The following is a 12,993-nucleotide window of genomic DNA, read 5'->3' on the forward strand; positions in this document are numbered from 1 at the left end:
GCAAGGCTAGTTCCCCTACCAGTTCCTTCCAGGCAGGTCACGGATAAATGAGGCTTTTCTGCTAACTATTTGCAAGTGTACCTTGAACTGACCAAAAGCTTTCTATCTGAGGCTAACCACTTAATAGCTCATTATTTTTTCTCAAATTTGAGTAGGAAAATCCCCAGAGCTAGGGTGATGAGAATTATTACATATTTAACTATGAATAATTAATTAATTATTTACCTTGTTATGTCTTCAGTTAACTGTGCTGGGTCAGGTGGATAAAACTTTACATTAAAGGTGAAATTCCAAGGAATACCTATAAAAATAAACACAAAAAGAGTTTTATATTTATGTCTAAGATTCTGACTGTTAGAAGTACTTCAAAACATTCATTTTTTTCCTGAAGTATTTTGACATCTTTATGCCTGTGGGAAAAAAATTTTAAAAGAAGTTACTTAACATCCTTTAAATTAGAGTCAGAAGATCCCACTTTTTTTTTTTTTTAACCTGCTTTAATGTAAGAGTTTTGTTTATAAAGGATTTAGAACCACACAGGAAAAGTAATGTGAAAGAAACTATCCTCTAGGCCACTGATTTGCAGCAAGGGTTTTCAGAATGTGATCCACATATTACTCTGGGTCCTCAAGGAAATGCAGGTGACAAATGGACGTTCTTGCTTTCTTTGAGCATTATTTACTTGTGGTATCTGTCAATATTATATATTAGAAATAACTAAGTAAAAATATTCTTATATTAGCTTTTTTACTTTTGTTAATAGTAATTGTAAAAAAAAACTGAAACTTTAGTGCCTATTTTTTCTTTTTTTTTTTTTTTTTGACAGGCAGAGTGGACAGTGAGAGAGAGACAGAGAGGAAGGTCTTCCTTTGCCGTTGGTTCACCCTCCAATGGCCGCCGCGGCCAGCGCGCTGCAGCCGGCGCACCACGCTGATCCGAAGCCAGGAGCCAGGTGCTTCCCCTGGTCTCCCATGCGGGTGCAGGGCCCAAGCACTTGGGCCATCCTCCACTGCACTCCCTGGCCACAGCAGAGAGCTGGCCTGGAAGAGGAGCAACCAGGACAGAATCCGGCGCCCCAACCAGGACCAGAACCTGGTGTGCCGGCACCGCAGGCGGAAGATTAGCCTAGTGAGCCGCACAGGCTCTCTCTCTTGCTCACTGTCACTCTACCTTTCAGATATGTGTGTGTATATATATATTTTTTAATTTTTTAGAAGATTATTTATTTGAGAGGTAGAGTTACACACACAGAGAGAGGGAGAGAGAGAGAACAGTCTTCCACCCACTGGTTCACTCCCTACAATGGCCTCAATGGCCAGAGCCGAGCTGACCTACAACCAGGAGCCAGGAGCGTCCTCCAGTTCTCCTACATGGGTGCAGAGGCCCAAACACTTGGGCCATCTTCCACTGCTTCCCCAGGCCAGAGCAGAGCGCTGGATCTGAAGAAGAGAAGCCGGGACACGAACTGGTACCCACATGGGATACCAGCGCCACAGCCAGAGGCCTAGCCCACTATACCACGGCACCAGCTCCAGTGTGTATGTTTTAAATAACCAGATTGTACCCTTCAAACTATCAATGTTATGAAACATTTTAGCCGGCACTGTGGCTCACTAGGCTAATCCTCTGCCTTGCGGCGCCGGCACACCGGGTTCTAGTCCCGGTCGGGGCGCCGGATTCTGTCCCAGTTGCCCCTCTTCCAGGCCAGCTCTCTGCTGTGGCCAGGGAGTGCAGTGGAGGATGGCCCAAGTGTTTGGGCCCTGCACCCGCATGGGAGACCAGGGGAAGCACCTGGCTCCTGGCTTCAGATCAGCGCGATGCATTGGCCGCAGCGTGCTGGCCGCAGCGGCCATTGGAGGTTGAACCAATGGCAAAGGAAGACCTTTCTCTCTGTCTCTCTCTCTCTCACTGTCCACTCTGCCTGTCAAAAATAAAAAATAAATTAAAAAATAAAAAAAAGAAACCTTTTAAAGACACAGAAACTTCTCCAGATCAAAGAAACTAAAGAAATGTGACAATCAAATGCAAAATACTACCTTAGACTTGCTTTTGCTCTAAAGGATATCGCTAGGACAACTAACAAATAGGTTTACTGGTTAAAGTCTTGTTTCAATGTTAGTTTCCTGATTTTGATAATTGTGCTGCAGGTATATAAGACAATCCTTAGTTGTTAAGATAGATAAATTGAAAGATCTAGGAGCAAAAGGGCATTCATGATTACTGTTAACATTTTTAATTGAGGTGAAATTCATATAACATAGTATCAATCATTTTAAAACACAGAATTCCATGGCATTTAGTATATTCATAATGTTGTACAACCATTACCTCAATGCAATTTCAAAATATTTTATCAATCAGTATACTATATTTTGTTTCTTCATTAAATGTTGATGAACATTTGGGTTATTTCCACCTTTTGGGTATTGTGAATAGTGCTATGATGCAACTTAACTCTTAAGTTGTTCAGGAAAAAACCCTGTGGCTGTACTCAAATGGAAAAAAAGTTAAAGCAAATGTAGTAAAATATTAACATTTGAGGAATCTGGGTGAAGGTTATCCAGGAATTCTTTACACCAATCTTCAAGTTTTCTGTAAGTCTGAAATTACGTTAAAAAAAATTCTTGGGGCAGGTGCTGTGGCAAATGGGCATACGTTTGTGTCCTGGCTGCTACACTTCTGATCCACCTCCCTGCCAATGGCATGGGAAAAGCAGCAGAAGATAGCCCTGGTGCTTGGGCCTCTGACATAGGAGACCAGGATGAAGCTCCTGGCTTTAGCCTGGCCCAGTGCTGGTTGTTGCAACCATGTGGAGAATGAAGAGGGGAAGGAGAAGATCTCTCTCGCTCCTTCTCTTTCTCTATAATGGACTTTTTTTTTTTTTTTTTTTTTTTTTTTTTTTAGATTTATTGGGGCTGTCATTGTGGCATAGCGGGTAAAGCTGCCGCCTGCAGTGCTGGCATCCCATGTGGGTGCCAGTTTGTATCCCAGCTGCTCCACTTCTGATCCAGCTCTCTGCTGTGGCCTGGGAAAGCAGTAGAAGATGGCCCAAGTCCTTGGGCCCCTGCACCCATGTGGGAGACCCTGAAGAAGCTCCTGGCTCCTGGCTTCGGATCAGTGTAGCGCACCAGCCACAGTGCGCCAGCTGTAGTAGCCATTTGGGGGGTGAACCAACAGAAGGAAGACCTTTCTTTCTGTCTCTCTCTCATTGTCTAACTCTGCTGTAAAAAAAAAAAAGTCAAGAATCCTGATATATAATATTAACAGGGGTATAAAGAGTTACCATCAATCTAAAGGAGAACAATTTGGCAGTACCCTGTAAAGGCGAAAGTAAATATAACCTAAATCTCACAGCTCCATTTCCAGCTAAATTTCTTAAATCAGTTTTTTAAACTATGACCCATGATCCATTGTGAATTCAGTTTATTGTAGGGGGAAAAACCAATATTTAAAAACATGAAATCAGGATATCACTCTTATGACTCATAGTAGAAGATTAAGGATTGTTTTCTGGATTTTTCTCTTTCAACAGGGGTTAATTTCAAAAACCATCTTGAGTCAGAAAAGCATGTCACATGATCACCTGTTACATAATCCACATGACATTCAGACAAGAACACGGCACTCTGTTTAGGCATACATTCACAAGAAAAACCCTTTCAAAATGTCAATGCAATCATTAACACAAAACAAGACAATAGTGACCTCTGCAGGGGAAGGATGGGGGATACGTTAAGGAAGAGGTATGCAAGGGTGATAGATTTTATTTTTTTAACATGCACTGCGCAAATTATATATCAGCAATTTACAGTATGCAGAAAAAAGGTAAGGATTTCTTGCCTTTGCTCTATACTATTCTATAAAGGGAATATTCCAGGTGGCTAGCCTGACTCAGTAAGAGAGAGTCCTCTTATTCAGAACTAAGGAAATAAAGAAAGTTAAAAATTAAGCTGAGAGAAGAGAGAGGTTGAAAACCCAAATTGGTCAGGCTTCATCTACATTTGTCACAAAAATAGACAAAGCAGGGCCGGCACTGTGGCGTAGCAGGTAAGGCCACCGCCTGCAGTGCTGGCATCCCATATGGGCGCCAGTTCGAGTCCCAGCTGCCCCACTTCTAATCCAGCTCTCTGCTGTGGCCTGGAAGGGCAGTGGAAGATGGCCCAGGTCCTTGGGCCCCTGTGCCTGCATGGGAGACCTGGAAGAAGCTCCTGGTTCCAGATCAGCGCAGCTCTGGCTGCTGTGGCCAGTTGGGGAGTGAACCAGCAGATGGAAGACCTCTCTCTCTCTACCTCTCCTTCCCTCTCTCTATGTAACTCTTTCAAATAAATAAATCTTAAAAAAAATAGACAAAGCAACAGTATCCTCTATACTGTATGTGGGAATGGATGAGAGAAGAAACAAAAATATATAGACTACAAGGAATCACCCTAAATTAATGATAATAGATCTCTATGTCTAGGGAGGAAACTCTTAGTGTTAAATATATAATTTTAAATATTCACAATTTAAAAATCTGATTCTAAGAATTTACCAATACTCATATAAGTCCACAGAGATGTGTACAAATAAATCCCTTGTAATTTTGTTTGTAATAGTGAACTATTGGAATTAACTCAAAATGTTCAACAATAGTACCAGTTATATATATTGTCTATATAATCATTAAAATTTTTTTATAGCACCTGCATTGTGGTGCAGCAGGTTAAGCCACCACCTCTGGTGCTGACATCCTATAGAGGCACCAGTTCAGATCACTGTTGCTCCATTTCCAATCCAGCTCCCTGCTAATGTTCCTGAGAAAGCAGCAGAAAATGGATCAAGTGCTTGGGCCCCTGCCACACTTGTGGGAGACCAGATGGAATTCCAGGCCTCAGGCTTTGATCTAGCTTTTAAAGCCATCTGGGGAGTAAACCAGTAGATGGAAGATCCGTTCTCTCTCTCTCGTTCTCCCTCTCTCCTTTCTTCTCTCTGTCGCTCTGCCTTTCAAATAAAATGATTAAGTCTTTTTAAAAATTTAAAAAATAGGGGGTTGGCATTGTGGCATAACAGGTTAAGTTGCTGCCTGCAACTCCAGCATCCCATATGGGCACCAGTTCAAGTCCTGGCTGCACCAGTTCTGATAAACTCCTGGCTAATGTGTCAGAGAAAGCATTGGAGTATGGCCCAAGTGCTTGGGCCTCTGCATCCACATGGGAGCCCAGGAAGAAGCTCTGGGCTCCTGGCTTCAGTGTGGCCCAGTCCTGGTCACTGCAGCCGTTTATGGAGTGAACCAGTGATGAGAGACCTCTCTCTGTCTCTGTCTCTCCCTCTCTCTCTGCAACTTTTCCTTTCAAATAAATAAAAATAAATTACAATAAATATATATATATCGGTATGGAAAATACTTCAAATTATATTAAATTTTAAAATTATTTTCATATTTATATTAAGATATACACAGCACAAATCTAGAAAGGACACAAGAAATTAGTTCCTATGGATGTTTCCAGGAAAGGAAACTGCATGGCCAGGGACTTGTGCTGTACTCATTTGCATTTTCCAATTTTATACCACTTTTTCTTGTACCTATTTTTTAAAGCTATTCTTAAAATTTTAGGTAAATACCTAAAAAGAATTAAAATTTAACCAAACCATTAAAAATGTCTGCCTATCTAGAGTGGGATAATTAGGGAGGGTGCACAGCTGAAGTCTCTCTTTACTATTAAAAGCTCGGAAGAATAAACCGACTTTTTAAACCATGTACATATATAACTTTGTAAAAATAAAGGCTATCTGAAAATTCAAAAAACTATTCTTAAAAACTAGGTATAGCACACTAATAACTTAATAATTTAGAAAAGTAAAATTTATATATGCTTAGAAAAAAATCTTGTAGATTGCACCCATTTAACAGTGATGATGTCCAGAGGATAGGATTTAGGCAACTTTTGTTTTCTCCATGATGTATTCCATAATGCTCAAAACAATTTTAAAAACAGGAAAAACAAATAAACCAAAAAAGCCCCACCCTTTCCAACAGATAAATGTTACTGGGTCCCGTGCCATGGTGTAGTAGGTTACGCCTCTGCCTGCAGTGCTGGTATCCCATACGGGCACCCCTGTGGGAAACCCAGAAGCTCCTGGCTCCTGCTCTGGATTGGCCTGGCTCCAGCTGCTGCGGCCATTTGGGGAGTGAACCAGCAGATGGAAGACCTCGCTCTGTCTCTCCCTCTTTCTGTAACTCTGCCTCTCAAATAAATAAATAAATCTTAAAAAAATAAATAAACATTATCCTTCTCTTTGGCTTAATAAAATGTTAATATTTTGATTCACTATTAAATTTTTGTTAGGAACATGGAGTATTTTTGTTCTCCCAGTGAAGGCTTTTCACTATTTCATATACTTTAAAATATTTATTTATATGAAAGTCAGAGTTATAGAGACAGAGGTAGAGATAGAAAGAGATCTCTGTCCACTGGTTCACTCCCTAGGTGACTGTAACAGCCAGGCTGGGATAGGCAGAAGCCAGGAACCAGAAGCATCATCTGGGTCTCCCATGTGGGTACAGGGTCCCAAGCACTTGGGCCATCCTCCACTGCTTTTTCCAAGCCATTAGCAAGGAGCTGGATTGGAAGTGAAGCAGCCAGGACTCAAACTGGTGCTCAGAAGGGATGCTGGTGTCACAGGAAGTGGCTTTACGCGCTATGCCACAATGCTAGCCCCTACTTTATAATATTTTAAGCTCTCTTTAGCAAGAGTTTTTTAAATTAATTAATTAATTAGTTTGAAAGGCAGAGAGAGATAGAGATCTTCCATCTGCTAATTTACTCTCCAAATGTTCACAGCAGCCAGGGCTTCTGCTGGCCAAAGGCAGCAGTCTAGAGCTTCATCTGAGTCTCCCATGTGAGGGGCAAGGATCCAAGTACTTAAGCCATCACCTGCTTCCTCCCAGGGTGTGCTTTACCAGGAAGCTGGAATTGGAAGCAGAGCCAGGACTCAAACCCAGGCATTCTGATGTGGAATGCAGCATCCTAATTGATATCTTAACCACTGTGCCAAATGCCTGCTCCAAGAGACTTTTTTTTTAATGCTCAGGAAGATAATCCACTAAGTTTATTTCATCCATCATAACTGTATTTTCTTCTTGAAGAGTCCTCTTGCATATCACTTATTCCTGAGTTATGATGGAATAAAAACAATGAATAAAAATAAGAGTATTTTCATTAAAAGTGACTTTTTCATTAAATTTTTCATTTTTATTTTAATTTTCATTAAAAGTAACTTTCTTTTTGTGTCTCAGATATTCTGACTATTTTGGTCATAACACGCATTTTAGTACAAGCTTTTATAGATAAGTCAAATATGGAGAGTTGTCAGTCCAAAGGAGTATTTTGATTCTCTAGATTAAGAAATTTAAAACAATTATAGGGGGCTGGTACTGTAGTGTAGCAGGTTAAGCTGCCACCTGCAGTGCAGGCATCCTATGTGGGTACCGGTTCAAGACCTGGCTCCTCCAATTCTGATCAGCTCCCTGCTATGGCCTGGGAGAGGAGTAGAAGATGACCCAAGTGTTTGCGCCCCTGCACCTGCATGACAGACCTGGAAGAAGATGCTGGCTCCTGGCTTTGGATCAGCCTACCTCTGGCCATTATGGCCATTTGGGGAGTGAACCAGCAGATGGAAGATTTCTTTGTCTCTCCCTCCATCCCTCTCTCTGTAGCTCTGCCTTTCAAATAAATAAATAAATAAGTCGCTCTTTGGCATAACTGAATAATCAGTATCACTACTCCTGTGTTTTGTGGCCATTATTGTGTAAAACAAGGATAACTTGAATACACTGTGGTATCATGACAGTTGATCTTATAACCTAGATGGCTACTAATTGACTAATGATAGGTTGCATATGTAGCATGGATACACTGTACAAAGGGATGATTCACTTTCCAGGCAGGACAGAGTAGGATGGCATAAGATTTCATCACACTATTCAAAACAAGACACAATTTAAAACTGAACTGGGGACAGGTGTTATGGTACAGCTGCTTAAGTCATAGCTTGGGACACTCATATATCATAAAGTAGTGCTGGTTTGAGTCCTAGCTGCTCCAGCTCTGATCCAGATTTCCGCTAATACACCTAGGAAGACAGCAGATGATGGCCCCAGTACTTGGATCACCCTCATGAGTTCCTGACTCTTGGCTTCAGCTTGGCCTGGCCCTAGTTGCTGTAGGCATTTAGGGAGAAAATCAGTAGATAGAAGATGTCTTTCTTTCTCTCTCTCTCTCTCTCTCTATATATATATATATATATATATATGTCTTTTTGCCTTTCAAATCAATACATAAATCTTTTTAAAAAATCAAATAGTTTATTTTTTAAATTTTCACTTAATATTTTGGGACTTCAGTTGGTATTTAACTAAAACTACAGAAAGTTGAAATTACAGATACCTACTGTATAGGAAGGAAGCTATAAAGAAAGTGAGAATTCAGTAATCCAAGACAATTCAGAACAAAGAGCATCCAGCAGCAAACTCTTACGAGTGAAGTTTCAGTCACTACGATCTTGAGACCTGACTCCCATATCCTTTTTCTGTTTGCATCTTTGTTCTTTTCTGCCTTCTGTTACTCTCAACTGTTCCTGTTTTCCCTGACTATGCCTAGTTATTAAAAAACATCGTCAAGATCTGACCTACATCTCAATAGTGTCCACCTCGGCTGCATTTTTCTAGTATGGGATCTCCTCCCCCAGGGGAAAGCTTTATCTGAGTTTCAAAGCAATCTGCAACAGTCAGTATTCTGAAGTGACTGACTCACAGCCAGAAGTGGTTGGAAATCCTCTGACCTACTAAAAGAAAGAAAGAACTTAAAAGGGCAATATCCACTTACCACGAACCTGCTTTTTTATTTCTTTGGCAGAATCCAGCCATGTCTGTGAAAAGAAGAAAAGGTATTCACACAGAGCTCCAGAACACACAAACAACAGAGTACTAGAAGCAGGATAACTGGCCAGCTGCGAACAGTACCTCCAGCTCAACCTATATTTCCTCTGATAACCTGAAATTCATAAAACATACTGATTTTGAGCAGAGAAAAAACAGGAAGCCCAAAGTTCGGCTTGAATCCTAGGTTCCACTACTTCCTGGCCCGGGACCTCTGCATCTCAGTTTCCTTATCTGTAAAATGGGTTATTAATAGAATTTTTATAGAATTATTGTGAAGATTAAATCAGTTAATATATAAATCTTTTAGTAAATGGTAAATTCCAAATAAATATTTTTATTTGTATTATTCAATAAAGAACAGTAAGATCCACAACTTAATTGGCATCTTCCAAATCTTATTTTCCCCTCAAACCCTGACCTTTGGTCTCATTCAAGTTTTCTGTCACACAGCACTTGGTATATTGTTTGGGTCCGGTTAATGTTTACTTAATGAATATTTTGTTTTCTCTGAAGACTCTTGGCACTTCACTATCTCATACTCCACTGTGAGTCTCCATTTCATAAGGGTAGGGCTTCTTAACCCATGGTAGACCACAAAAATAATGGCACTTGAAAAGAGCCTTACCATTAACATCTTTGCGAGATATTTGAAGACGGAAATCCCCAAATTTCTAGACTTATTTAAAACATTATATGAATATAAGATACATATGAAGAAGCACATAGAACTTAAATATAGACCAATAAAAATTATAACACTACCAGCATCCCAGGAGCTCCTCTCTTGCCTCCTCTTACTCCCTTTCCTTCATCTAAGAGGTTTAATGTCACTCCCCCTCTTCGTGGAGGAACGACACAAGACCCTGGCTGTTCTTTTGTCTGCTCGGCCCTTCCCGGGTTGGCTGCTGACCCTCCACCTCCGTGGAGGGGCGGGCCCCCCTGCCACTTTCCCCACTTCCGCGGGGGAGCGGCACACCACCGGCCGGCTCTCTCGGAGGCTGCTCAGATGTTATCCGGATGTTCCCCTTAGATGTTCCTGGTGCATGGTGTCTCTCTCCTCCTTTATAGTCCTCTTCCACCAATCCCAACTCTGCTACCCACACGCCAAATACGCTGCTCTCCTCCAATCAGGAGCAGGATCAGCTCCTGCAGGTTATTGGTCGAACTGGAGGCAGCTGTGTAGAAGCTGTTTACTCCCTTCTCAGTGCCATATTGTGGGAGAGCAGATGCATAGAATAAGTCTTAATTCCAGTAACTTAGTCTAGTCCGAGTTGCTCCCCACAGTTTAACATTGAATTTTAGTAGTATTTAGAAGAAAAAAAGAGTAACTTATCTCCTTCCATCCCCTACCTACAAGGGACAAGTATGGGTGACCATCCCATTTGCCCCAAAGGACTGGGCTTGGACATCACCATTTTATATCTGGTTATATACTACTTTGACTGTTAAAATAAACCTGGTTACCACAACAGACAATAACCACAAGACAGCAGAACAGTTTCTTCTGGTACTTACCCTGTAATTAACCCAGAGGATTAAGAAATATATATTACTAATAGCACTTCACACAAAACAATTCTTTAGTATAAAAACCAAGCACATACTTGTCTAAGCTCTCAGAAAGGGTGGACCTGGCAGTTTTCTTCTGTTTTAAATGACAGACTGAAAAACTTTAAATTATTGTAAGTCTAAAGTCAGAGGGAAAACTTTAAAAGCGGCCACTGAAGAGTTTTGGGGGACTCTGAGAACCCTGGTATACCATGCAATCCAGGATACTCAAGGAAAACTACCTTCCACCACTTTAATTAGTTATTACCCACCATAGTAAATGCCACATAATTTTAAGAGAATATCCCAAGATAATCGGAAGTTTCCAAACTCCTCTCAGTGATTACATAAAACATTCTATGACTCTGGGGCTATGATTCCCACACAAAGAAGACAAACCCAGAAATGGGGACTCCAAGAGATAAACTAACTGAATGAACAAATTATTGCTTTGGTATCCACACCTCCATATCAAAAAGAAAAGCATTAAACAAAACTTTCTGGAGATAACAGGAACAAGTACTTTTAAACTCAGTTTAAATTACTCCACTCCTAGTTCTTAATTTACCCAACAAATATTTGAAGAATGTTTCCAAGTGCTGGGCACTATGAATATAACAATGTTTAAATGGCATTTGTCCTCAAGGACTTGTCATTTTATTCACTTATTTATTTGAGAGGCAGAGAGACAGGATAAGAGACCATGGCTGTATCAGCTTGTTTACTTCCCTAAAGCCTGCACCAGTTCAGGGCTGCACTGAGGACGGAAGCGAGGATTTGTGAGCTCACTTGAGATCTCCACATGGATGGCAGGAACCCAATTCTTGAGCCATCACCTGCTGCCTCCCAGAGTGAGCATTAGCAGAAAGACAGTGTCAGGAACCAGCGGTGGGAATCAAATACAGGTACTATAATATGGGACACAGGTACTCTAACTGTTAGGCTAAACACCCACCCCAACAAGCTGTCATTCTAATGTGAGAGACAGAAACGACTAATCTGTTTGTTCTATGTGTGCTAATTCCTGTAAAAGAACTGTGTGTGACAGTGCTAAGATAGAGTGGAAAGCACCCTAACAGCACAAAGATGTGCACCAAAATGAACCAGAAGGTAGTTAGGAAATGTTTCTCAATAGCATGTTTGAGGGATCTAAATTGAATCCTGAAGGATAAGCAAGAGATAGTCACAGAAGAAAAGGAAGTAATTAGAGGGGCAAAAAAGTAAAAGAGAGCACGCAAGACATCCAAGTCACTGCTGTAGTTCAGCACAGCTGGAACAGTGTTGAGGAGGAGAAAGGAAAACCACAAAGAACAGAAAGGGCCAGAGCACGGAGGATATAGTACTCCATGCTAAGACACTTGGACTTTATAAAGTTCAAAGCTGAAAGATTGGAAATCAAGGAGTGATACGAATTAGAGGAAGCATGATTACAGACGAGGGAGATCAAATTAGGAAGCTGGTAGGGATTAGGGACAGTGACAGAGAGAGCACAGAAGGAGATTCTGGAAAAGTTCTCTTTATTGTAGAGCTTTACTACAGGTGCACGCACTCTGTAAAAACTCTCAGAAATGTACGCGTATGCTTTAGATACTTTCTTGTATTATGTTGTGCCAATAGTGAGGAAAGAAAGATAATATGTGTAAGCCAATTTTTCAAACAGGATGATTGTAAAAGAGAAGAAGAACGGTTGGACTTCACTGATAAAACAAGTTAGAGAACTGTATTTTAATAGGGACTGTAAGTTACTTTCTTTTTAAAGATTTATTTATTTTTCTGAAAGGCAGAGTTTCAGAAGGAGAGGAAGAGAAAGACAGAGAAGATCTTCCATCTTCTGGCTCACTCTCCAAATGGTCCCAACAGCCAGGGCTGGGCCAGGTAGAAGCCCGGAGCCAAGAGCCTTACCAGGTCTCCCATGTGGGTAGCAGGGGCCCAAGCATCTGGGCCATCACATCTGCTGCTTTCCCAGGCACATTTGCAGGGAGTTGTATCGGAAGCGGAGCAGCCAGGACATGAACTGGTATCCATGTGAGATGCTGGCATCACAAGCAGCAGCTTGATCTGCTATACCACAATGCTGGCCCCCACAAGTTACCTTCTAAAATAGCAGTTCTGCATAATCTTCTACTACCTGTTTAAATACTTTCAGTAGTAGGGATTTTCCCTTTCAAGGCTGATTTCATCAATTATATCTTGTGAGTAAAAGAAAGTACACTAACATTTTAAGTTCACACATTACAAAGAATGACATTCCTTCTTTAGCTTAAAAAGTTTCCAAATAGCACAGCAATAAAAAGTAGCAAACCCTGATTCAGATCTCTGTTCCCTCAACTGAAGTATTTATCACAGGCCTCCCATGTGCTCTTCCATTTCAAAACACCATCCTCCATATAGTTTCACTGCTTGGGAATACTCTCCCCATCTATGCATCTGGAAGATTCCTATCTAAAAATTCTAAAAACGTCTGATGTTCCCTTCTGCAGAAAACCCTTTTTACACCCCATCTATGTGGGTACCTATCTTAC

The 12,993-nt window shown here is 41.0% G+C and overlaps 1 protein-coding gene across 50 annotated transcripts in view; it reads right to left on the reverse strand.

The window, feature by feature from the left end:
- EPB41 (erythrocyte membrane protein band 4.1) overlaps positions 1-12,993 on the reverse strand; it is a 228,658-nt gene that overhangs the window by 96,188 nt on the left and 119,477 nt on the right. For all 50 annotated transcript variants that reach the window (XM_070078946.2, XM_070078923.2, XM_070078944.2 and 47 more), the window contains exons 5-6: positions 8,868-8,910; positions 226-301 (exon numbers count right to left, since the gene is read on the reverse strand). In XM_070078946.2, the coding sequence (XP_069935047.1) occupies positions 226-301; positions 8,868-8,910 (119 nt within the window). The remainder of the gene's footprint in view (positions 1-225; positions 302-8,867; positions 8,911-12,993) is intronic.

Source organism: Oryctolagus cuniculus, chromosome 7, assembly GCF_051225735.1.
Source record: "Oryctolagus cuniculus isolate XC-2025 breed Fujian yellow rabbit chromosome 7, ASM5122573v1, whole genome shotgun sequence".
NCBI lineage: Eukaryota > Metazoa > Chordata > Mammalia > Lagomorpha > Leporidae > Oryctolagus > Oryctolagus cuniculus.